Below are 27,471 nucleotides of genomic sequence, written 5' to 3'. Positions count from 1 at the left end.
GAAGGTTAAGGGAGCGGGAGATAAAGAGGTCATGTATTGAAACGAGCTTGTAGCAAACAAAGCGAGAGTTTCAGAGTGCACAAGTGAAAGGGGTAGTGACTTTAAATGCAAGAGGGATGTGAGTAAGGTTGGCAGAGCTTTGTTTTCTGAGTCTATGGGACGCTACACATGGAGGTGCATGGCTAGGCAGTTGTTGGGGACCAGGATTAGGAGAGATGTCACCAGCAGTTAGTAAAAGCAAGAGGGAGAGTGACATGAGATGAGATACAGATTTGCAGTAAGGAGACTGTTTTTGTGATGAGGTGCAAGGGGGGGAGAGAGAGTGTTTAGGAATAGGTAAAGTTCATGAGTACAAAAGTAAGGTGAGTTTAAGAGAGATGGGTTAATGAACAGTGCAGGTGGAGAGGGAGGAGTAAATTAATAATGTAGTTTGTTAAAGAGACAGGAGGTAGCAAAAAGGGATATGAATATATTGAGCATTTTTACAAAAGTGTTAACCAATTAAACACATAAGACACAGCATTACAGCAGCAATTACATAAGGAAACAATGAGATATATATAACATAATATTACAAAAGTACTTTCCTTGTGTCTTGCCCCTTGCCCAATCCTTCAATTCTTTTTTAATTCTTTCTTAATGCCTCACTTATAAAATGTTCACTTAATTCTTGTATAATTCTATTGTTAATGCCTCACTTATAAAATGTTCACTTCAAAAATATGAACATATGTTGTTGTAGCAATGCACACTGCCCAGTGCAATGCACAGCCCAAGCTAATGTTAAACATACAGGCAGGGACGTCAGCTGTGTCCTCTAAATTACTTGATTGATAAAGCAAAGACAAATGAAGGGACAATTTTAAAGTTAGATTCTGATCTGGTCAGGGTGAGATGAGTAAACAGACAATAAAATTTGGAGGAGGTTAAAACTGTGGCATACGACAGCTATAAATTTAAGAATAATAGCAGGCATTATACATCACATGGCAATTAACAAAACATTAGAAGTAAGACATTGGATAACAGTAAAACAAATGCAGGACTAAATTATCAACCTAAAATCATTAGCTCAAAATACATATACATGTACCAGAAGAGAGTTACAGGAGAGGAAAAACACACCAGAGTGCTGTGAATAGTTTGCAGATTGACAGGGTCTCTATTCACGTACCAAAAGAGAGTTACAGGAGAAAAAAAACACACCAGAGTGCAGTGAATAGTTTGCAGATTGACAGGGACTCTATTCGCGTACCAAAAGCGAGTTACAGGAGAAAAAACACACACCAGAGTGCTGTGAATAGTTTGCAGATTGACAGGGTCTCTATTCACGTACCAAAAGAGAGTTACAGGAGAAAAAACACACACCAGAGTGCAGTGAATAGTTTGCAGATTGACAGGGACTTTATTCGCGTACCAAAAGAGAGTTACCTATGGAGGACACTGACATGCTAGAAGTTACTTCTTCAGTACTAAATCATATCTGTTTATATTGTGAGGAGGCCGTGGTTTTCCCGCCCACTCAATTATGTTCCACATGCCTTAACACCGTTATAAAGTCTAAGAAGAGAGACTCTGAGCAGTCTACCTCTCAGGACTCAGCATCCTGTGAGATTACTACCCTTGCTACATTATCCACTCCACATGCAGTTCCCCATAGCACATCTAATCCTCCATCTGGAGGGGGCCTTCTTCCTGCGGACTTTGCCGCGCAGTTACAAATGGTGGTGTCTGCGCCTTCAGTGCATAACCTCGCTTTAACAAATGCAAAAGAAAGGTTAAACATAGCTCTACTGACCCTGAGTCATCTAAATATTTATCAGGATTTACCTATTATGTCCCAGTTATCTGATTATGAGTTAACCTCTGTAGCTTCAGAGGGTGAACTTTCTGGGTCGGAGTCCTTAGCATCTAAGCCTCCTGCTGCAGATGAACTGTCCTTTAGATTTAAAATTGAGCACTTATGTTTTTTATTAAGGGAGGTTCTGTTTACGTTAGAGGTTCCAGAGGCCACGCTGCCTGAAGAACCTATGATACTCAAATAAGACAGAGTTTACGAAGACAGGAAAATTCCTTGGACTTTTCGTTTCAACATACAGGATTTTTGTTTCAACCGGTGGCTGCAGTTGCCGCGGTTGCCGGAGCAGCTATCTACTGGTGTGACTCTTTGTCAGAACTCATTGAGGTGGAGTCTCCCCTCAAGGATATTCAAGACAGAATTTATTCTCTTAGAATTGATAATTCTTTTATCTGTGATGCAAACATGTAAATTATTCGCCTAAATGCAAAAGCCTCTGGCTTTGCGGTCCTAGCCCGCTGGGTGCTCTGGTTGAAGTCTTGGTCTGCGGGTATGACTTTTAAGTCCAGACACCTTTCTCTTCCCTTCAATTTAAAGATTTTATTTGGTCCAGGTCTGGGCTCCATTATTTCTATGGGTGCCTTCCTACTGCAAGATAAGAAGAACAAGTCAAAGGGACGACAATCTTCTAATTTTCATTCCTTTTGTCCTGACAAATCCCAATGACAACAATCCTCCTCCAAGCCCGAGCAACCCCAGAGTAGTTGGAAGCCTCCTCAGTCCTGGAATAAAAATCCAAGCAGAATAAGAAGCCTGCCGGAAACAAATCGGCATGATGGGGCATCCCCCGATCCGGGATTGGATCGTGTAGGGAGCAGGCTGTCTCTTTTTTCAGATGCCTGGTTCAAGGATATAAAGGATCCATGGGTCCTGGAGGTGGTATCTCAGGGATACAAGATAGGCTTCAAATCTCATCCGCCAAGGGGCAGATTTCTTCCCTCGAATTTTTGTACCAGACCAGAAAAGAGGGATGTCTTTCTAGGATGCATTCGGGATCTATCTTTCTTAGGAGTTGTTGTCCTGGTGCCTATTGAAAAAGAGGTTTGGGGTTTTATTCAAGCCTTTTCGTGGTCCCAAAGAAGGAGGGTACTTTCCACCCAATTCTGGAACTAAAGTGCTTAAACAAATTTCTCAGTGTCCCTTCCTTCAAGATGGAGACAATAAGGTCCATCCTTCCTTTAATTCAAGAAGACCACTATTGATCTGAAGGATGTTTACCATCATGTTTCAATTCACAGGGAACACTTTCAGTTCCTGAGGTTTGCATTCCTGGACCAGCACTTCCAGTTCATTGCCCTTCTGTTTGGCCTAGCTACTGCTCCAATAATGTTTACGAAGGTTCTGGGGGCTCTTATAGCCATTGCCAGAACTCAGGGTATTGCAGTAGCCCCATACTTGGATGATATTCTGATGTAAACACCATCCTTTCATCTTGTGGAAGAATTCTCAGAGACCCTTCTCAGTCTTCTTCGATCACATGGATGGAAGATAAACTTGGAAAAGAGTTCTCTTATCCCAAGTACCAGGGTGGAATTCCTGGGTACTATAATAGACTCCATATCCATGAGCATATTTCTAACAGACCAGAGACGTTGCAAGCTAACTTCAGCATATCTTGCCCTCCGGACCTCCATGAGTCCCTCTGTGGCTCAGTGTATAGAGGTGATTGGTCTCATGGTGTCCTGCATGGACATCATTCCTTTTGCCAGGTTCCTTCTCAGACCTTTACGATTGTGCATGCTGAGGCAGTGGAACGGCGATCATTCAGATCTGTCTCAACAGATTGTATTAGACAGCCGGTCAAAAGAATCGCTCTCTTGTTGGCTCTGTCCAGATCATCTGTCCCGAGGGACATGCTTCTTAAGACCATCCTGGGAGATTGTGACTACAGATGCAAGCCTATCCGGATGGGGTGCTGTTTGGGGTGCCAGGAAGGCACAGGGTTTGTGGACTCAGGAGGAGTTCTCCCTCCCGATCAATATTTTGGAACTATGGGCAATCTTCAAGACCTTGAAGGCATGGCCACTTCTGGGTTTGTCACAGTTTATCAGATTCCAATCAGACAATATAACCTTGGTGGCTTACATCAACCATCAGGGGGGAACGAGAAGTTCCTTGGCGATAAAGGAAGTATCTCAGATTCTGGAGTGGGCAGAGGCTCACCGCTGTTCACTGACAGCAATCCACATTCTGGGTGTGGACAATTGGGAGGCAGATTTTCTCAGCAGGCAATCCTTTCATCCAGGGGAATGGTCTCTCGATCCCGAGGTGTTTGCAGAGATATGCAGCAAGTGAGGGACTCCGGAGATAGATCTCAATGCGTCCTGTCTCAATACCAAGCTACCCAGGTACTAGTCGAGGTCGATGAATCCCCAAGATCTAATAGAAGCACTAGCAGTGCCCTGAAGGTTCAAACTCATATCTTTTTCCTCCATTACCACTTCTTCCTCGAGTGGTGGCCTGCATCAAGCAGGAGCGTGTATCAGTAATCCTGATTGCTCCATTATGGCCGTGAAGGACATGGTTGCAGATCTAGTGGGGATGTCCTCATCTGCTCCGTGGAAGTTACCTTGTTGCAGAGACCTGCACAAGGTCCATTTGTTCATCAAACTCTAGATTCTCTGAGGCTGACAGCGTGGAGATTGAATGCTTAGTCTTAGCCAAGAGAGGTTTCTCTGAGAGTGTCATTGACACTCTTATTCAAGCTTGTAAACCAGTTACTCTGCATATCTACCACACTTATTCTTATTCTGGTGTGAAGAGCGTGGTTTTTCCTGGCAACAGAGTTAAGGTTGCCAGGATCTTATATTTTTTCCAGGATGGGCTGGAGAAGGGCCTTTCTGCTAGTTCCCTGAGGGGACAGATTTTAGCCCTGTCGGTTTTATGGAGACTAGCTGACCTTCCAGACGTGCAATCCTTTGTTAAGGCTCTGATTAGGATCAGACCTGTGTTTAGATCTGGGGCTCCTTACTAGATACATTAATTTCCATGGCCCCCACCCATTTTTTCTTGTCTATGGACGGTCCCCTATTTATTTTATTCTTCTGGCACCATTTATACCCTAATGTTTTTTCTACTTTTCCTTGTTCCCTCAGCAGAATGACTGGGGTAATGAGGAAGTGGGAGAGATATTTAAACCTTTGGCTGGGGTGTCTTTGCCTCCTCCTGGTGGCCAGGTGTTGTATTTCCCAATAGTAAGCAATGAAGCCGTGGACTCTCCCTATATGGAAGGAAAGGAGTTGATCTGGTAAGCATAAATTATGTTTTTAGTTTGAAAGATGTTTATCTCACTATGCAAGATTCTTGATGTAAATAAGAGACACCTACATAACAATATAATGTGTAAAAAAAAATCCCAAATATTTTACATGACTTCTCTCCATGCCGGTGAGCTTTTCAATATCAGGCCCTTAGGGCATGATATTCAAAAATGTACGGCTCAGGCGAGATATTCTAAGAAGTCTTTTCGATACTTCTTCAACCTCTGCTCTCTTCCATCTCCTCCTTTTCCTGCCCTGACCAATCTATCTGCCACTACAAATGCCACCCTTAAATCGGCCCATGACAATTTGGCCCCTCTTACCATAGCTCGGAAGTCACACACTCATCCTCAGCCCTGACATACTTCTCTGACACTATGCAGATGTTCTCATACTGTGGAGTGAATCAGCCAACTTTCTGCACTTTCTTGAACTCCTACTATTCTGCCCTTAAAATGAAGGTCAATTTGGATGAATTAGTGCCCGGTTTTTAATAAACCTTTTAAAAACAAGGGCACTTTAATGAATCAAAATTGAAATTTCACTCCTTTTCTTCAAAAAAGTACCTTTTAATCCTGAAAGCTGTTCGAGTGTTTCCCCCGACCGTCGGAAGCCTCTTCTTACATCAGAAGTGACGAATCCGGCTTCCTCCAATCACTGCTTTCCCCCCCGGAGGATCATGGCCTGATGTAACACCGTGATAGGAAGAAGGAGATTTCGTCATTTTTGACCCACGAAGAGGGCTTGCGATGGGCGGAGGAAGCACTGGAGCGGCTTTCAGGATTAAAAGGTAAATTTTTGAAGAAAAATACTCTTCTCCGCCCACCCCCTACTTTTATTACAACTTTTCTCTCAGCTCAAGATTTTGTCAGCCACTTCCATTACAAAATTGACTCCATCCGAAATGAAATAATTTCTCAACATTTTACTTGTCTCCAACCCCCTTAAAAGCTCACAATCATCCAAAACACACATGGCTATAAATTCAGCTCTTTTGCCCCTGTTACTTAGGATGAAGTTTCTGCCCTTATCCTGTCCTCTCACCTCACTACTTGTCCCCTTGACCCCACCCCCTCACAGCTACTCCCATCCCTCTCTTCTACCATTACCCCTTTACTCACATACATTTTCAACCTCTCCCTCAGCACCGGTATATTTTCCTCATCTCTAAAACATGCACTGGTCACACCTATTCTCAAAAAACCTTCTCTCGATTCAACTTCCCAATCCAACTACCACCCTATTTCCCTACTCCCCCTTGCCTCAAAATGTCTTGATAAGATAGTATATGCTAGTCTATCCCATTTGAAATTATGCCGAATCCACATAAATAAACAGAGCAAATTCATATATACACAATCAACAAAAACACAACATTATCCTTGATGTTCAGAGTGCTCTACTCAGAGGACCACACCGTATTGTGTACTTAAATACTCTACTACCTATCAAAGGAAAAAGAAGAAATAAATTAAAGTGATTAAGTATAATGCAATCACAAGATGGTTACCTTGGCTTATCAGTATATGTAGAGCAACACAATAGGGGTTAAAGTAAATATACAGCAAAAAAATTAGATAAAAGAAGAATAGCAAAAAGGGAAGCCAGCGGCCTCATAATGACCGAGATTACAAGTCACAAATCTGTTGCGGAATCCCCGCGCACGACATATCTTTAATGCGATTTGCATCAACATAAGCCCCTAGTCTAATAACCCCTAAACTGCCGCCACCCCACATTGCAACACTAAATAAAGCTAAAAACCCCTAAACCTCCATCCCCGACATCAACAACACTAAATAAAGCTCTTAACCCCTAAACCGCCTTCCCCCCACAGTGCCAACTTTAAATAAAGCTCTTAACCTCTAATCCGCCATCCCCCACATTACCAACACTAATTAAAGCTATTAACCCCTAAACTGCCATCCCCCCACATCGTCAACAATAAATAAAGCTATTAACTAATAAGCCACCATCCCCCACATCGACAACACTAACACTTTGGATCTTTATTCTTCTTTGGGAACAGGGCCACATTGAATGTCGTAAAGTACAATGATTGCATTTTATTCTTAAAATATTATTCGTTAAAGAGAGAAGATAGAGTGTGTAAAAGCTGATCTTGTAATAATTTGTAGAATTCACCCTGGAGAGAATCAGGGCCAGAGGTCTCATTTAATTTGGAGGTTGTTATAGCTTCTGAAATCTCCGATAGTGAAATAGGTTAATTCAATCTTTGTAAATCCTGGTTAGAGATTTGGATAAGTTTATACTTTGCCAAAATTTCCTTTTAATTTCCCCTGGGGAGTAAACTTCCTGAAAAAAATGGACAAATTCCCGTCTAATATCATCGATATTTCTAACTCTCTTCTCTCCAATTCTGACAGCGGAGATATCATTTGTCTGCCTCCTGTTTCTGGCTAAAAATGTTGCCGACTTCCCAAAGTGGCCGTTAAAGAGGGTTTTTTGTTTTATTTAGTTTCAGAAACAGTTCTCTTTCTACTCTAGTGGACTAATTTTTATCCCAAAGCTGAATCAGATTACTAATATACGGCGAGATTATGAGTTGTGCGATATACAGCGTGCGTAAGGAACGCAATAAAATGAGTGGGATGGCACTTTCCATAGCGCTGCCATTTACTCAAAAATCCTTGTGCTGTGCGTTACGGTGCGTTTAGCCAAGGGCTGAGTTTATGTGCTCGTGCATGCTTTTCTCCGTAGACATCAATGGGGAGAAAGTGTTAGAAAAAAACACCTGCAATCGGGGAATGGAGATCGCGTAACGCAACTCCATTGATGTCTATGAGGAAAAGAAAATTATGTTTAAATCTAACACCCTAACATAAACCCCTAGTCTAAACACTCCTAATCCGGCGCCCCCGACATCGCCAACACTAAATATAATTATTATCCCCTAATACTCCGACCCCGACATGGCCGACACCTAAATAAAGTGATTAACCCCTAATCCTGGCGCCCCCGACATCGGCAACACTAAATATAATTATTATCCCCTAATCCTCCGCCCCCGACATCGCCGACACCTAAATAAAGTGATAAACCCCTAATCCGCTGCCCCGATATCGCAGACACCTAAATAAAGTGATTAACCCCTAATCTGCTGCTTCTCGACATCGCGGCCACCCTCATAAAGTGATTAACCCCTTGACGACCAGCGCCGTACCCTGGTAATCTCACAGGCCTCCTTAAAGGCACAGTACACCTTCATCCAAAATACACAGTAATCTCATACAAAAACACAGTACACTCTCATTTAAAAAACAAACAAAAAACAGCTATGACATTGTTACAAACATCATGCCAAACGATGCTGCTATATATTGCTCAAGACATTTGCACGCTCCTAAGCTTACTATAGTATTCTCTCATGGGAAGTTTCAACAAATGAGAGTTACATTTGATCAGAGGATGAAATTGGATTTTTTTTAGTAACTGTACGCTGTATATGATTCATGAATCTTTCATTTTGACTTCCATGTCATTTTAATTTGCTCAACTTGAAAATATCAACAGAGCCAATAACAGCCTATATTTTACTTATAGAATTTCTACCAAGACCATGAGTGCTTTCTTGAATGATAGAATCACCACATGGGAAGTGCTGGCTGTGAGCTTGTCTGAAACCAAAGGTAAGTGGATGACATGCAACCACTGGAGACTTACCTCAATATTCATTAGATACTTCCTCTCTATGTTCCATTATAGGGTTATTTCTATATTAATTACATCATCTTCTCTCTCTATGCAGTAACATCTTCTCTTCCCCAGAGTCTCCAGACTCAGAGACAACAAAGTACTGTTTTATAAAACTCAGGATAAATAGGAGTTCTCAACTCTATTTAAAGTGACTTTTAAGTCTCACTGCTACATTGGACTAACTATATATATAGCATATGAGAAAAGTACAGCACTGTTTAGCTTGTATTAATCCAATCTTTAACTGAGTGCACAAGGACAACCTGGGTCCTGCAACCCCATGTATATAAATCCAAAAATACAGACGAGTCCCAGCACTGTTTTTCAAGGACCAAATCCTTTTTCTTCAAGTGAGAGACAAATAAACAGTTATGTTTCAGGCCTACATAGCCCTTAATCAGCCAATTAAGGGCTACATAGCCCTTAATCAGCTGTTCCGATCAGCCAATAGAATGCGAGCTCAATCTGATTGGCTGATCCAATCAGCCAATCGGACTGAACTTGAATCTGATTGGCTGATTCCATCAGCCAATCAGAATTTTCCTACCTTAATTCCGATTGGCTGATAGAATCCTATCAGCCAATCGGAATTCGAGGGACGCCATCTTGGATGACGTCCCTTAAAGGAACCTTCATTCGTCGGGAGTTCGTCGTGGAGGAAGGATGTTCCGCGTCGGCAGGATGAAGATTGAGCCGGAAGAAAGAAGATTGAAGATGCCGCTTGATAGAAGACTTCAGCCGGATGATGGACCTCTTCAGCCCCCGCTTGGATGAAGGCTTCAGCCGGATGATGGACCTCTTCAGCCCCCGCTTGGATGATGACATCGCCCGGATAGGAGGAAGACTTCGGACCCTCTTCTGGACGAATCGGTGATACCCGGCGTGGTGAAGATAAGGTAGGAAGATCTTCAGAGGCTTAGTGTTAGGTTTATTTAAGGGGGGTTTGGGTTAGATTAGGGGTATGTGGGTGGTGGGTTGTAATGTTGGGGGGGGGTATTGTATGTTTTTTTTACAGGCAAAAGAGCAGAATTCTTTGGGGCATGCCCCGCAAAAGGCCCTTTTAAAGGCTGGTAAGGTAAAAGAGCTTTTCAATTTTTATTTTAGAATAGGGTAGGGCATTTTTTTATTTTGGGGGGCTTTGTTATTTTATTAGGGGGCTTAGAGTAGGTGTAATTAGCTTAACATTGTTGTAATATTTTTATAATGTTTGTAAATTATTTTTTTATTTTTGTAACTTAGTTCTTTTTTTATTTTTTGTACTTAGTTAGTGTATTTATTTGTATTTATTTGTAGGTATTTGTATTTAATTAATTTATTGATAGTGTAGTGTTAGGTTAGGATTTATTTTACAGGTAATTTTGTAATTATTTTAACTAGGTAGCTATTAAATAGTTATTAACTATTTAATAGCTATTGTACCTAGTTAAAATAAATACAAAGTTGCCTGTAAAATAAATATTAATCCTAAAATAGCTACAATATAATTATTATTTATATTGTAGCTATATTAGGGTTTATTTTACAGGTAAGTATTTAGCTTTAAATAGGAATAATGTATTTAATACGATTTATTTTATTTTGTTAGATAAAAATTATATTTAACTTAGGGGGGTGTTAGGGTTAGGGTTAGACTTAGCTTTAGGGGTTAATACATTTATTAGAGTAGCAGTGAGGTCCGGTCGGCAGATTTGGGGTTAATAAGTGTAGGTAAGTAGCGGCGACGTTGGGGGGGGCAGATTAGGGGGTAATAAATATAATATAGGGGTCGGCGGTGTTAGGGGCAGCAGATTAGGGGTACATAGGAATAACGTAAGTTACAAAAAATAAAAAAATATTTACAAACATAAGAAAAATATTACAACAATTTTAAACTAATTAAACCTACTCTAAGCCCCCTAATAAAATAACAAAGCCCCCCAAAATAAAAAATGCCCTACCCTATTCTAAATTACTAAAGTTCAAAGCTCTTTTACCTTACCAGCCCTGAACAGGGCCCTTTGCGGGGCATGCCCCAAAGAATTCAGCTCTTTTGCCTGTAAAAAAAAACATACAATACCCCCCCCAACATTACAACCCACCACCCACATACCCCTAATCTAACCCAAACCCCCCTTAAATAAACCTAACACTAAGCCCCTTAAGATCATCCTACCTTGTCTTCACCATACCAGGTTCACCGATCGGTCCTGGCTCCAAAATCTTCATCCAACCCAAGCGGGGGCTGGCTGAAGTCTTCTATCATCCGGCGGCTGAAGAGGTCCAGAAGAGGCTCCAAAGTCTTCATCCTATCCGGGAAGAAGAGTTGATCCGGACCGGCAACCATCATCTTCCAAGCGGCATCTTCTATCTTCATCCGATGAGGACCAGCTCCATCCTGAAGACCTCCACCGCGGACCCATCTTCATCCGGCGACGTCCAACTGAAGAATGACGGTTCCTTTAAGGGACGTCATCCAAGATGGCGTCCCTCGAATTCCGATTGGCTGATAGGATTCTATCAGCCAATCGGAATTAAGGTAGGAAAATTCTGATTGGCTGATGGAATCAGCCAATCAGAATCAAGTTCAATCCGATTGGCTGATCCAATCAGCCAATCAGATTGAGCTCGCATTCTATTGGCTGATTTTTTGTAACTTAGTTCTTTTTTATTTTTTGTACTTTAGTTAGTTTATTTCATTGTAGTTATTTGTAGGTATTGTATTTAATTAATGTATTGATAGTGTAGTGTTAGGTTTAATTGTAGGTAATTGTAGGTATTTTATTTAATTAATTTAATGATAGTATAGTGTTAGGTTTAATTGTAACTTAGGTTAGGATTTATTTTACAGGTAATTTTGTAATTATTTTAACTAGGTAACTATTAAATAGTTCTTAACTATTTAATAGCTATTGTACCTGGTTAAAATAATTATAAAGTTGCCTGTAAAATAAATATTAATCCTAAAATAGCTACAATGTAATTATAATTTATATTGTAGCTATATTAGGATTTATTTTACAGGTAAGTAATTATCTTTAAATAGGAATAATTTATTTAATAAGAGTTAATTAATTTCGTTAGATTAAAATTATATTTAACTTAGGGGGGTGTTAGGGTTAGACTTAGCTTTAGGGGTTAATACTTTTATTAGAATAGCGGTGAGCTCCGGTCGGCAGATTAGGGGTTAATAATTGAAGTTAGGTGTCGGCGATGTTAGGGAGGGCAGATTAGGGGTTAATACTATTTATTATAGGGTTAGTGAGGCGGATTAGGGGTTAATAACTTTATAATGATAGCGGTGCGGTCCGCTCGGCAGATTAGGGGTTAATAAGTGTAGGCAGGTGGAGGCGACGTTGAGGGGGGCAGATTAGGGGTTAATAAATATAATACAGGGGTCGGCGGTGTTAGGGGCAGCAGATTAGGGGTACATAAGTATAACGTAGGTGGCGGTCGGCAAATTAGGGGTTAAAAAAATTTAATCGAGTGGCGGCGATGTGGGGGGACCTCGGTTTAGGGGTACATAGGTAGTTTATGGGTGTTAGTGTACTTTAGAGTACAGTAGTTAAGAGCTTTATGAACCGGCGTTAGACCAGAAAGCTCTTAACTCCTGACTTTTTTCTGCGGCTGGAGTTTTGTCGTTAGATTTGTAATGCTCACTTCAGACACGACTCTAAATACCGGAGTTAGAAAGATCCCATTGAAAAGATAGGATACGCAATTTACGTAAGGGGATCTGCGGTATGGAAAAGTCGCGGCTGAAAAGTGAGCGTTAGACCCTTTTTTGAATGACTCCAAATACCGGCGGTAGCCTAAAACCAGCGTTAGGAGCCTCTAACGCTGGTTTTCACGGCTACCGACAAACTCTAAATCTAGGCCTAAGAGTCAATAGTCAATAATACAAAGTTGTTCAAGTTACCTATAAAGGATTTGGGACATCATTTCCCTACCTGTGATATAAGAGGGGGGAGGGAGGGTTAGAAGGGAACAGAAACTGACAGGCTAAAAGGGAGAGGAAGAAAGATATATATATATATTTTTTTAAAAAAAGGGTTATAACACTACTCAGACCTAATTTACAACTTCAGTCAGCGATTAGCTTAGACCACTGCCTCCAAATATTCAGATATAAGTCAGACTTGTCTAATATATTAAATACATATGTTTCCATTTTCTTTAATATACTTAATGAGGTCTATAACCATCTGAAGATTTGGTGGAGGAGTCTGCTTCCAGTTCCTGGCTATTGTCAATTTTGTCGCCGTAAAAAAGTAAATAAGAAAAATTTTCCTTGGAGGGGACATTCTAGGTAAATGCAGGTGTAGCAATCCTGTATCTGGAGATATAGGGAGGTTATAGTTTAAATCACCCAAGAGCCCAAAGCAAGCCCTCCAAAATGGTCTGAGTTTCGGGCATTCCCACCACACATCCATCCATGACCCAATTTGTCCACAGTCCCTCCAACACAGGGGGTGAGCATTTTTAAAGATTTGATGTAGACGTTTAGGGACTAGGTGCCATCTAAGTATTATCTTATAATGGGTTTCCCAAAGGGTGGAGCAATGTAGATATTTTTTGGCTGCCACTATTTCCCTGTGCCAAGTCTTAGTGTCTACTGTCATACCAAAATCTCTCTCCCAAGCTGAGTACTGGATTTAGTTAAATGTTGACCATTCATCAGCAAAGAGTTTGTGAATGATAACAATACTCTAGGTTTTCTTTCTCTTTGTCAATAGATTTCCCAAATAGTTCTATCTCTGGCTTGTTCTTTCATGAGTCCCCAATTATGTGCAAAACTGAAAAATCTGGAGATCTCAAAGTGAAATCTTCCTGGTGCTGAATAGTTCTCTATAAAGGCTTGAGGAGTAATCCATTCATTATTCTCACATAGATCTCTTATTGATACATTTCCTAGATTTGACCAGAATCCAATGTGGGATTCTTGAAGGCACCAGACTATGCTTACTATAGAGTGCGTGGGAGATAGGTGCGGCGCTAAATTATGTTGATGTTTATCCCAAAAGTGAAGTGTATCCATCATTTCTGGATGGTCTATTTGTACTCTACTTCCATAGTAAGGGGGTATCCATATGAGGTCTAAAAGTCTCAAGTTATTCGGTATGAGGTCTCTTTCTACATCTTGCCATCCACAATACTCCATCCTAGAATGTGAGTTAGTCTGGAGGCATCATGATATGCTACAATATTTGGCAGAACTAACCCACCATGCATGACTGCTTTCTGAAGCATATGTCTAGATACCCGCGGTCTTTTCCCTCTCCATATATAACATGAGACTACACCTTGAAGTCTATTTAGTATAGTTCTGGGGATCTGAAGAGGAATGCAGCGAAATAGATACATAATCTATTCTCCCTGATCATGATTTCTCTGAGAATTCCCAAGACTCCAGAAGCAACTAGAACTTATAAAAATCTATCTGTAAAATTATTTGCAATAATCTCAGGAATATCTGGACTGAGGTAAACTCCGAAGTGTTTAATGCACTCTTTTGTCCATCTAAAATTGAAGTCTCTCTTGAGACATTCTATCTCTGTATCAAGGACTCCCACTGATAATGCCTCAGTTTTAGTTAAATTTAGCTTATAAAAACGAATGTCTCCAAACCGTTTAATTTGGTCCATAAGTACCGGTAAAGAAGTCCGGGGGGGGGATGTCAATAAAAGGGTGACATCATCAGTGAAAAGCTCTATTTTATGTGTTGAGTCTCTAAAGTTAACCCCTTCTATCCTATCCTCCCCCCCTAATGGCTTGTGCCAAAGATGCCATTGCTAGGGCAAATAGTAGGGGTGACAAAGGGCACCCCTGTCTGGTGTCATAGTAAATTTTTCTGACTGAAAGCCTACCCCTCTTACTGATGCAGTGGGACAAGAGTACAAGGCATCGACAGCAGTTATAAACTGACCTGGCAATATAAAAGTTCTTAAGGTTTCCCATAAATATTCCCACCTCACCCTGTCAAACGCCTTTTTCTCGTCTAATGACAGGGTGAGGAGGGGTATCGTTATTTTTTTGGCTTCTGTCATATGTATCAGGCGTCTTGTATTGTCTGGTCCCTCCCTTGCAGGTATGAACCTGACCTGGTCCCCATGTATTATGAAAGGAATAATCTTTGAAAGGCAATTGACCAGAATTTTTGAGTAAATCTTTATATCGATATTAATTAGAGAAATGGGTCTTTAGATACTGAATTCTCTTGGGTCCTTCTCCGGTTTTAATAAAGTTATCAAAAATGCTTCTAAAAATTCCGGGGCTGTTTTACCAGATGACATATCATTAAAGAATCTATCGCCTAGATTTAGAGTTTTGCGTTAGAAGGGGTGCGTTAGCTACGCATGTTTTTTCTCCCCCGCACCTTTTAAACAACGCTGGTATTGAGAGTTCTCTGAAGGGCTGCGTTAGGCTCCAAAAAGGGAGCGTACAGGCATATTTACCGCGTTGCTTATGGACGCGGCCAGCTTCAAAAACGTGCTCGTGCACGATTCCCCCATAGGAAACAATGGGGCAGTTTGAGCTGAAAAAAAACCTAACACCTGCAAAACAGCAGCGTTCAGCTCCTAACGCAGCCCCATTATTTCCTATGGGGAAACACTTCCTAAGTCTGCACCTAACACCCTAACATGAACCCCGAGTCTAAACACCCCTAACCTTACACTTATTAACCCCTAATCTGCCGCCCCCGCTATCGCTGACCCCTGCATTACACTTTTAACCCCTAATCTGCCACTCTGGACACCGCCACAACCTACATTATAGCTATGTACCCCTAATCTGCTGCCCCTAACATCGCCGACACCTATATTATATTTATTAACCCCTAATCTGCCCCCCCCAACGTCGCCGCTACCTACCTACACTTATCAACCCCTAATCTGCCGACCGGACCTCGCCGCCACTATAATAAATGTATTAACCCCTAAACTGCCTCACTCCCACCTCAAAAACCCTATAATAAATAGTATTAACCCCTAATCTGCCCTCCCTAACATCGCTGACACCTAACTTCAAGTATTAACCCCTAATCTGCCGACCGGACCTCACCGCTACTCTAATATATGTATTAACCCCTAAAGCTAAGGCTAACCCTAACCCTAACACCCCGCTAAGTTAAATATAATTTAAATCTAACAAAATAAAATAAATCTTATTAAATAAATTAACCCTATTTAAAGCTAAATACTTACCTGTAAAATAAACCCTAATATAGCTACAATATAAATAATAATTACATTGTAGCTATTTTAGGATTAATATTTATTTTACAGGCAACTTTGTATTTATTTTAACCAGGTACAATAGCTATTAAATAGTTAATAACTATTTAATAGCTACCTAGTTAAAATAATTACAAAATTACCTGTAAAATAAATCCTAACCTAAGTTACAATTAAACCTAATACTACACTATCAGTAAATTAATTAAATAAACTACCTACAATTACCTACAATTATCTACAATTAAATCAACTAAACTAAATTACAAAAAAAACAAACACTAAATTACAAAAAAACAAACACTAAATTACAAAAAATAAAAAAAGATTTCAAGAATTTTAAACTAATTACACTTACTCTAAGCCCCCTAAAAAAATAACAAAGCCCCCCAAAATAAAAAAATGCCCTACCCTATTCTAAAATAAAAAGTTTACAGCTCTTTTACATTACCAGCCCTTAAAAGGGCCTTTTGCGGGGCATGCCCCAAAGAAAACATCTCTTTTGCATTTAAATAAACATGCAATACCCCCCCCCCAACATTACAACCCACCACCCACATACCCCTAATCTAACCCACCCAAACCCCCCTTAAAAAACCTAACACTAAGCCCCTGAAGATCTCCCTACCTTATCTTCACCACGCCGGGTATCACCGATCCGTCCAGAAGAGGCTCCGAAGTCTTCATCCTATCTGGCAAGAAGAGGTCCAGAAGAGGGTCCGAAGTCTTCATCCTATCCGGCAAGAAGAGGACATCCGGACATCTTCATCTTCATCCAAGCGGCATCTTCTATCTTCATCCATCCGACGAGGAGTGGCTCCATCTTCAAGACCTCCGGCGCGGAACATCCTCTTCTCCCGACGACTAGACGGCGAATGAAGGTTCCTTTAAGGGACGTCATCCAAGATGGCGTCCCTCGAATTCCGATTGGCTGATAGGATTCTATCAGCCAATCAGAATTAAGGTAGGAAAAATCTGATTGGCTGATTGAATCAGCCAATCAGATTCAAGTTCAATGGGATTGGCTGATCCAATCAGCCAATCAGATTGAGCTCGCATTCTATTGGCTGTTCCGATCAGCCAATAGAATGCAAGCTCAATCTGATTGGCTGATCCAATCAGCCAATCGGATTGAACTTGATTATTAGAGTAGCGGTGAGGTCCAGTCGCAGATTAGGGGTTAATACTTGAAGTTAGGTGTCAGCGATGTTAGGGAGGGCAGATTAGGGGTTAATACTATTTATTATAGGGTTTGCGAGGCGGGAGTGAGGCGGTTTAGGGGTTAATACATTTATTATAGTTGCGGCGAGGTCCGGTTGGCAGATTAGGGGTTAATAAGTGTAGGTAGGTAGCGGCGACGTTGGGGGGGCAGATTAGGGGTTAATAAATATAATATAGGTGTCGGCGATGTTAGGGGCAGAAGATTAGGGGTATATAGGGATAATGTAGGTTGCGATGTTGTGCGGTCGGCAGAATAGGGGTTAAAAAAAATTATTAGAGTGGCAGCGATGTGGGGGGACCTCGGTTTAGGGGTACATAGGTAGTTTATGGGTCTTAGTGTACTTTAGAGCACAGTAGTTAAGAGCTTTATAAACCGGCGTTAGCCCAGAAAGCTCTTAACTCCTGGCTTTTTTCTGCGGCTTGAGTCTTGTCGTTAGAATTCTAACGCTCACTTCAGCCAAGACTCTAAATACCGACGTTAGAAAGATCCCATTGAAAAGATAGGATACGCAATTGACGTAAGGGGATCTGTGGTATGGAAAAGTCGCGGCTGGAAAGTGAGCGTTAGACCCTTTCCTGACTGACTCTAAATACCAGCGGGCGGCCAAAACCAGCGTTAGGACCCCCTAACGCTGGTTTGGACGGCTAACGCAGAACTCTAAATCTAGGCGTATGAAAAATAGGGTTATGTATGTTTTAAAAGTTTTGTAAAATTTCCATGTGTACCCATCTGGTCCGGGGGGCCTTTACCATTTTTAGGTGTTTAATCGCTAACTTAATTTCATCACTAGAGATTTGACCCTTTAAGAATTCTGCTTTGTCTACTGGCAATGTTGGTAAATTTAACTTCACCAAAAAAGCCTTAATAGTTTGAGAAGTGAAAGCTAGGGCTTTCGATTCTGGTTGAAGATTGTATAATGATTTATAGAATTTACAAAAAGCCTTTCCAATGTCCTTGGGTGAGGTCACTAATACATTACGCTGTGCTGTTCTATGTTGCAACTTATTTGCTAAAAATGTAGTACTGTAATAGAACTTTTGACTTTTCTAATGTTCTTTGAATTCTAAGGAGCTCCAGGTGTCGTATTTGAGATTTTAGGGTTTGTATCTGATTATTAAGTTTATCGGAATAGTGCCTAGATAACTGGATCTGGCTTAATTTGCATGTTAATTCAGCTATGGTACTCCCTTGCTTCCATTTTAAATTGGCAGCCTGTTTTATGAATTGGCCTCTCATGTAAGCTTTTAAAGTTGCTCATAAATTTTGTATGCTAGTTTGATTGTCATCATTTAACTTCAGGAATTCAGATATGGCTTTTGAGGCAGTAGCTAAGGCTGTGGGAGACTGTAGTAGCGAATCAGTCAACCTCCATGAAAAACCCTCATTCGGAATGATTGGTCCAAGCTCCAGTACTACCGGTTATGATCTGACCATGTTATAGGGGAAATTTTGGAGTTTACTACTTTATCTAGAAGTTTGGGTGAGGCAAAGAAGGTATCTATTCTAGAATACGTATGCAAAACAGAAAGAGAAGCAGTCTGCAAGGAACGAATAGCAGCATCAATAGCTTTTTCTATGGCCCGGTTACCACCTGGAAGTAGCTTCTTTCTGCCCAATTGTGCTTTTCACAGAGGAAAACTTTCCTGTAGTATATCAGTCTGATCCCGCCGACATGGTCAGTCCAGCCCCAAAATACCAGGCAATTCTTCTCTGAACAAGAAAAAGGCAACCCCAGACAATCATTTCGGCCTTCAGCCACAATCGGTGCATTCAACATGGACTGCACCAATCTATCTTTTTTTTTGCTAAGGGAGGTAAGAGTCTGTCGATTTCCGGGTACCATACTAGATTAAAGTCACCTCCTAGGCATAGTTCACCCTGCCTAATGTTTGATACTTGTCTTAGTAATTTCTTAAGAAAGTGAATTTGTCTTGTGTTAGGAGCGTACACATTGACTAATGTAACTAGAACATTATTGATTTTACAAACTAGGATTATATACCTGGCTTGTGTACAGGCGAAACGTGTTGATTGCATAATATTGACGGACATTGGAAGTGTATGAATAATTTGGAACACTCTGCGCAGAGTAAAAAGTATACACTGCAGTTTGCCGCATCTCATCTCCTGACGGCTTGTCTGTATAACACAGTCGAGATTTGGGAAAAAATATTGGTCGAGAAACCGCATGTGACACATCCAGGACTGACACAGACGTCAGAAAGACACGTAAACTCCCACTGCAATTGTGGTGTCTGGCTTGAACAAGGTATTACAATGGAAACAATAGGTTGAGGGCGCTACAAGCTGTTGGGTAAAAATGAAATATTTAACTTTAAGGGGCACTGAACCCAAATTTTTTCTTTTGTGATTCAGATAGACCATGCAATTTTAAGCAACATTCTAATTTACTCCTATTAGCAAATGTTCTTCATTATCTTGGTATCTTTATTTGAAAAGCAAGAATGTAAGTTTAGATGCCGGCCCATTTTGGTGAACAATCTGGGTTGTTCTTGCTAATTGGTGGATAAATTCATCCACCAATAAATAAGTGCTGTCCAAGGTTCTGAACTTTTTTTCGTCAAATAAAGATAGCAAGACAACAAAGAAAAATTGATAATAGGAGTAAATTAGAAAGTTGCTTAACATTTCAAGGATTATCTAAATCACAAAAGACAAAAATTTGGGTTCAGTGTCCCTTTAAAACTAATCCTACTCCTTTTCAGATCTCCTAGTATAATGACTGTATATTTTACGTGTTTTATAATGTTTCTAAATTAGATATCTTTAAATAATATACCTACAATTTGTTATCCTCATATAAGATATAATATTCAATCAAATAAACATCAAACATATGAATTTGTCCCCAAAAACACTTTATTTATTCCATCTATGTATATAAGAGAGTTTAAAAAAATTATTCCTTTTTTATTTTCCCATTGGACAGCTAACGTACTACAGTTACACTTTAACTTCCAATGGTTTCAAACCTCGCAATGTCAAGCTTTCTAAAATTTTATTTCATATATTCACACCATTCATGCACACTCTGTGGCCACAGTATACTCCAAATCTCTATAAAAAACTTTACAAAATTATGCATATTTGGGCTAATGACTCAACTTTTAAAAATATAAAAAATATAAAAAACCTTGAAAAATACTCCGGAAAGAATATATATATATATAACATACAATTATATCTTGATACAATATATGTTTCCCGCTGAGGTGTAGCGGTACTATAATATCACTGTTCTTAAAGTGTCCCAAAATGGTTATGTTATTAACCTTTAGTCTTTCATAAGCCGTAATCTTTAAAGTATTGTACCTTTTTGTAATTCCAATGTGTATTGTACTTCAGTGTAAACAGAGAGGCTTTCTTACCTCTCCTCCTTGTGTGTTTGGGGTAGTGAGTCTAACCTTGTTACTCTTTCCCTTGCCATACTGGGCTTCCGTAAACACAATTTCCTCTAAAAGCTTCCCCGCTGTTGTTTGTTAGCGTGACATCACTCTATGTCAGCACCTGATATACTTGCGCAAGTATTCCTAGTTTTCTCCTCCTCCGATCGGTCTCCCGTTCTCAGGGCAGATATCACTCTGCTCTTGAGTACTCTGTACGCAGAGTTATAACTGTTATCCAGATATTTTTGCCCCTTGTCAGGTTCTCCTTTACGGAAGGTTTCCGGTGTCTTGTTGCTAACTTTTGTATCGCTCACTCACAGTTCTACGTGTTTCACCCTTCTATAGGGCTTTGTCAAGATATTGTGTGTTTGGTAGACTCTCTTTAAATCCCCCGCTCTCTCTTCTGATTGGACCCTTGTTGTTCCATTGCTTCCTCAATATTTAAAGGGATATATCCCCACAAAGTTTCTCAGATTTTTTGCTCTTCTATATCGTCCCAAAATCTTCATTTCTTAATTGCTTTATTTTTCTTCCAAGCTAGGATCATTGAATTTATGTATTTATAAAATTATATTCACAAATATTTTCACAAATATTATATAAAAACGGTGTTATTATAAAATATATTATACATTTTTTTTCAGGATCATAAAAAACTTTTGAGTCATTGCCCATAAGCTGAGTCATTCTATTGCCCTTCTATTTAAAACTGTTCTATTATTTTATTTGTAAAGTCATTACCTACAAGAAACTGGAATTAGATCCAACAAAGAAATACGTAACGAAATTAATGTGAATTCTAAATAAAGGGAAAGAGACAGGTATCTTGAAGGAGAAAGAATATGCTTATATTAAATGACAACACCCAAGAATACCGATATTCTATTTCCTACCTAAAGTTCACAAGAATATCACAAACCCCCCGAATAAAGAGGGGCCAATAACCAATACTCACTTTAAACCCACTGATTCTAACAATTACAGCCAGTTGTCACTACCACAAATGGAAAGAAAATATACCTGTAGGGCAGTGTCTTAGAATTAGAAAGAATTGCACTAGGTTAAGGGATTTTGAGGAACAAATTTCAGTATTAGAAAATAAATTTAAACAAAGAGGATATAATGAAAATAATATAAGTAATGCCATTATAAGAGCAAGGAACACCAAAAGAGAGTCCCTACTAGAATATAAAAGAAAGAACAATCCAGAAGGAGATCAGTGTAATGTCCCGTTTGCGACTGAGTATAGTGAAAATAACGGTGAGATAAGGAAAATTATAAAAAGACATTGGCATTTACTAAAAAATGATCCTATAATTGGAGATAAATTACCCCCATATCCTAGAATAGTTTTTAAAAGAACAAATAATTTTAAGACACTATTAGCTCCAAGTGAGTTCAAAAGAAAGAAAGGGAATAGAAAGAACAAAGACAGATATTTATGGGGAGACGATATAAAAGGTTATTTTCCATGTGTGACTTGTAAAGCCTGTAGGTATAGCACTAAAAAGAAAAAGGTTCCAATTCCAGGCACAGATAAAGAATGTGAGATAAGAGATACAATCAGATGTAGTAATAAAGGAGTAGTGTACATGCTACAATGTACATGTAATTTAATCTATGTGGGGGAAACAACAAGGATGCTCAGGGATAGGATAAGAGAGCATCTATGGAATATAGAGAAAGGTGAGCTAGAGACTCACGTGTATCAACATTTTAGAGACAAACATAATAATAACACAAAAGATCTACAATATTGGGGCTTATGCAAAGTACAAGGGAATTGGAGGGGGGGTGACTTTGAAAATAAATTACTGAAAAAAGAAGCAGAGGTTATTTATAATTTTAACACACTGTACCCCAATGGGTTAAATTTAGAACTGGATATAAGTCCATTTCTAATATAAAAAACATGAATTAGAGTATTGACTTTACAAATAAAACAATAGAACATTTTTAAATAGAAGGGCAATAGAATGACTCAGCTTATGGGCAATGACTCAAAAGTTTTTTATGATCCTAATTTTTTTTTTTAGAATATATTTTATAATAACACAGATTTTATATAATATTTGTGAAAATATTTGTGAATATAATTTTATAAATACATAAATTCAATGATCCTAGCTTTGAAGAATAATAAAGCAATTAAGAAATGAAGATTTTGGGACAATATAGAAGAGCAAAAAATCTGAGAAACTTTGTGGGGATATATCCCTTTAAATATTGAGGAAGCAATGGAACAACAAGGGTCCAATCAGAAGAGAGAGCGGGGGATTTAAAGAGAGTCTACCAAACACACAGTATCTTGACAAAGCCCTATAGAAGGGTGAAACGCGTAGAACTGTGAGTGAGAGATACAAAAGTTAGCAACAAGACACCAGAAACCTTCCGTAACGGAGAACCTGACAAGGAGCAAAAATATCTGGATAACAGTTATAACTCTGCGTACAGAGTACTCAAGAGCAGAGTGATATCCGCCCTGAGAACGGGAGACCAACCAGAGGAGGAGAAAACTAGGAATACTTGCGCAAGTATATCAGGTGCTGACATAGAGTGATGTCACGCTAACAAACAAAAGTGGGGAAGCTTTTAGAGGAAATCGTCTTTACGGAAGCCCAGTACGGCAAGGGAAAGAGTAACAAGATTAGACTCACTACCCCAAACACACAAGGAGGAGAGGTAAGAAAGCCTCTCTGTTTACACCGAAGTACGAAACACATTGGAATTACAAAAAGGTACAATACTTTAAAGATTACGTCTTATGAAAGACTAAAGGTTAAAGGGACAGTTTAGTCCAAAATAAACTTTCATGATTCAGATAGGGCATGTAATTTTAAACAATTTTCCAATTTACTTTTATCACCAATTTTGCTTTGTTCTCTTGGTATTCTTAGTTGAAAGCTTAACCTAGGAGTTTCATATGCTAATTTCTTAGACCTTGAAGGCCACCTCTTTTCAGAATTTAACAGTCTTTCACCACTAGAGGGTGTTAGTTCACGTGTTTCATATAGATAACACTGTGCTCATGCACGTGAAGTTATCTGGGAGCAGTCACTGATTTAAACTGCAAGTCTGTCAAAAGAACTGAAATAAAGGGGCAGTTTGCAGAGGCTTAGATATAAGATAATCACAGAGGTTAAAAGTATATTAATATAACTGTGTTGATTATGCAACACTGGGGAATGGGTAATAAATGGATTATCTATCTTTTAAAACAATGAAAATTCTGGTGTAGACTGTCCCTTTAATAACATAACCATTTTGGGACACTTTAAGAACAGTGATATTATAGTACCGCTACACCTCAGCGGGAAACATATATTGATATATTATAATAAGATATAATTGTATGTTATATATATATATATATATATATATATATATATATATATATATATATATATATATATATATATATATATATATATATATATATATATATATATATTCTTTCTGGAGTATTTTCAAGGTTTTTTATATTTTTTATATTTTTAAAAGTTGAGTCATTAGCCCAAATATACATAATTTTGTAAAGTTTTTTATAGAGATTTGGAGTATACTGTGGCCACAGAGTGTGCGTGAATGGTGTGAATATATGAAATAAAATTTTAGAAAGCTTGACATTGCGAGGTTTGAAACCATTGGAAGTTAAAGTGTAACTGTAGTACGTTGGCTGTCCAATGGGAAAATAAAAAAGGAATAATTTTTTTAAACTCTCTTATATACATAGATGGAATAAATAAAGGGTTTTTGGGGACAAATTCATATGTTTGATGTTTAATTGATTGAATATTATATCTTATATGAGGATAACAAATTGTAGGTATATTATTTAAAGATATCCAATTTAGAAACATTATAAAACACATAAAATATACAGTCATTATACTAGGAGATCTGAAAAGGAGTAGGATTCGTTAAGGTTAGATATTTAATTTTGACCCAACAGCTTGTAGCGCCCTCAACCTATTGTTTCCATTGTTTAACCCTTGACTATCTAGAAAGGAGGTAGATTATACTGAGTGGCAAAGTTGGGATTGGTATAGCGCTTCATTTCAAAACTTAATTCACTTTTGAACAAGGTATTACCCAGACCGGGGAGTAAGATACGTCTTAAGTGGAGCCGTGTAAGTTCCGATATACTCAGGAGGTCGGATGTTTAAAGTGTGAAGGTAAAAATACGGTACTTTGCATGTTTGAAACCCGCAGGTTTAAACAGTGTTAAAATTCACTACTTAAGCTATCTACGCTATCATTGGATCCATTTTTGCTTATCCCAGATAAAGGCGGAATGGGACTTTCAATATCAGCCACTGTGAGCAGTGATTTTAAGGTCTTTCTGAGAACTTTTTTAGACAATTTTATATTGTTTTTCCACTATGGAATTAATATTTACTGTATGTGCTAATGTAAGTGACCGGTCACTATTTTGTTTATTTTATGAATTTTTAATGCAATTTTTAATATAAAATTTGGATAATAATATAAGATTTGGATGTTATTCTCTGTGAGTATTTACTTGTTAGAATAATTTTTTGCAGGGAAATTACATTTGTACTATACAAACGTATTAGGGCCACATAAATATCACAATATAAGGCACGCCTTATATATTTAGCAAGATAAGGTTTTCAATTCTATTTGGTTAAAGGGCCACTGTAAGTAAATATTTTCTATGCCTGTTACTAACTAACTACCCCAAATACGCTTTTTATCAATAGCATTTCATTAACATATCTCTACCGTATGTCAGAAATCTTGTCTGCAAATTTTATTGTTTTCCAAACCCACTCGGTGGGTATCCTTTGCTCTGTACCAATCCGTTTACAATACCTAGGTTTCAAAATGGCGCTTTAAACACAAAGTTATTGGTTTAAGTATTTTGAACATGCAGTGCTGAAAATAGTGGGCAGGATAACGTGACATAATCGGCGAATAAAAGATATAACTTTTAGAACGTTATGAAACTTCGTTTTGGAGAAAATATAGGTCAGTAGGTTTTAATTAATGTTTATTAACTTTAATATGTTAGTTGTTTAGCTGAAAAATGATAACGGAAAGTAATCCTTTAAAAGTGTAGCATAATACAAGTCAATTGACACATTCATAATTCTAACTATACACACTGTATCTGGCAAGAGAAAGTATTAAAGGGACACTGAACCCAAATTTTTTCTTTCATGATTCAGATATTCAGAGTATGACATTTTAAGCATCTTTCTAATTTACTCCTATTATCACATTTTGTTTATTCTCTTGCTATCTTTATTTGAAATGCAATAATGTAAGTTTAGATGCCGGCACATTTTTAGTGAACACATATATATACAGTATTGCACAAAAGTAAGTAAACCCCTCACAATTTTGTAAATATTTTATTATATCTTTCATGTGACAACACTGAAGAAATTACATTTTGCTACAATGTAAAGTAGTGAGTGTACAGCCTGTATAACAGTGAAAATTTGATGTCCCCTCAAAATAACTCAACACACAGTCATTAATGTCTAAACCGTTGGCAACAAAAGTGAGTACACCCCTAAGTGGGCCCAAATTGCAATTTTCCCTCCCCGGTGTCATATGACTCGTTAGTGTTACAAGGTCTCAGGTGTGAATGGGGAGCAGGTGTGTTAAATTTGGTGTTCTCACACTCTCTCATACTGGTCACTGGAAGTTCAACAGGGCACCTCATGGCAAAGAACTCTCTGAGGATCTGAATAAAAGAATTGTTGCACTACATAAAGATGGCCTAGGTTATAAGAAGATTGCCAAAACCCTGAAACTGAGCTGCAGCATGATGGGCAAGACCATACAGTGGTTCACAGGACAGGTTCCACTCAGAACAAGCCTCCCCATGTTCGACCAAAGAATTTGAGTGCACGTGCTCAGCGTCATATCCAGAGGTTGTCTTTGGGAAATAGACATATGAGTGCTGCCAGCATTGCTGCAGAGGTTGAAGGGGTGGGGGGGCAGCCTGTCAGACTATACACCGCACACTGGCCTCTAGTTATCAACGTTTCTACTTACCTGCCTTCGCCGGCCCCAATACGCTCACCTAAGCTCGCCTCACATCACCGCCGCGGACCTGAATACGTTCGCCAAAGTTATCAAAAAAGCTGTCAAAAAGCCGCGCACCAAGTACGGGGCGATGAGCAGCGGACTGTGATAGTTATCACTCATCCTATCTCGCTGCTCTTCGGCTTTTTCCCAGCTTTATTGATAAGCTGTCACTAAGCACCCACACTATACTATATTGTTATACCCCCTAAATCGCCGCTCCCGGAGCCCCCCGCAACTAAATAAACGTATTAACCCCTAAACCGACACTCCCGGACCCCGCCGCCACTATAATAATTGTATTAACCCCTAAACCGCCGCTCCCGGACCCCGCCGCCACCTACTTAATACCTATTAACCCCTATCCTGCCCCCCCTATACCGCCGCCACCTATTATAAAGTTATTAACCCCTATCCTGCAGATCCCAGACCCCGCCGCAACAAAATAAATTGTTTAACCCCTAAACCGCCGCTCCCGGACCCCGCCGCCACCTATATTAAACGTATTAACCCCTAATCTGCCCCCCCTACACCGTCACCACCTATAATAAATTTATCAACCCCTATCCTGCCCCCCCTACACCGCCGCAACCTATAATAAAATTATTAACCCTAAACCTAAGTCTAACACTAACCCTAACACCCCCCTATCTTAAATATTAAATAAATAAATCTAAATAAATATTACTCTTATTAAATTAATTATTCCTATTTAAAACTAAATACTTAATTATAA

At 39.1% G+C, this 27,471-nt stretch overlaps 1 protein-coding gene across 3 annotated transcripts in view; it reads left to right on the top strand.

Annotated features, from left to right (window-relative positions):
• LOC128662561 (complement C3) overlaps nucleotides 1-27,471 on the top strand; it is a 568,605-nt gene that overhangs the window by 320,246 nt on the left and 220,888 nt on the right. For all 3 annotated transcript variants that reach the window (XM_053716362.1, XM_053716361.1, XM_053716360.1), the window contains one exon: nucleotides 8,683-8,768. In XM_053716362.1, the coding sequence (XP_053572337.1) occupies nucleotides 8,683-8,768 (86 nt within the window). The remainder of the gene's footprint in view (nucleotides 1-8,682; nucleotides 8,769-27,471) is intronic.

Source organism: Bombina bombina, chromosome 6 (genome assembly GCF_027579735.1).
Source record: "Bombina bombina isolate aBomBom1 chromosome 6, aBomBom1.pri, whole genome shotgun sequence".
Classification (NCBI taxonomy): domain Eukaryota; kingdom Metazoa; phylum Chordata; class Amphibia; order Anura; family Bombinatoridae; genus Bombina; species Bombina bombina.
The sequence above is the reverse complement of the archived record's forward strand: the minus strand, read 5'-3'. Positions and strand labels throughout refer to the sequence as shown.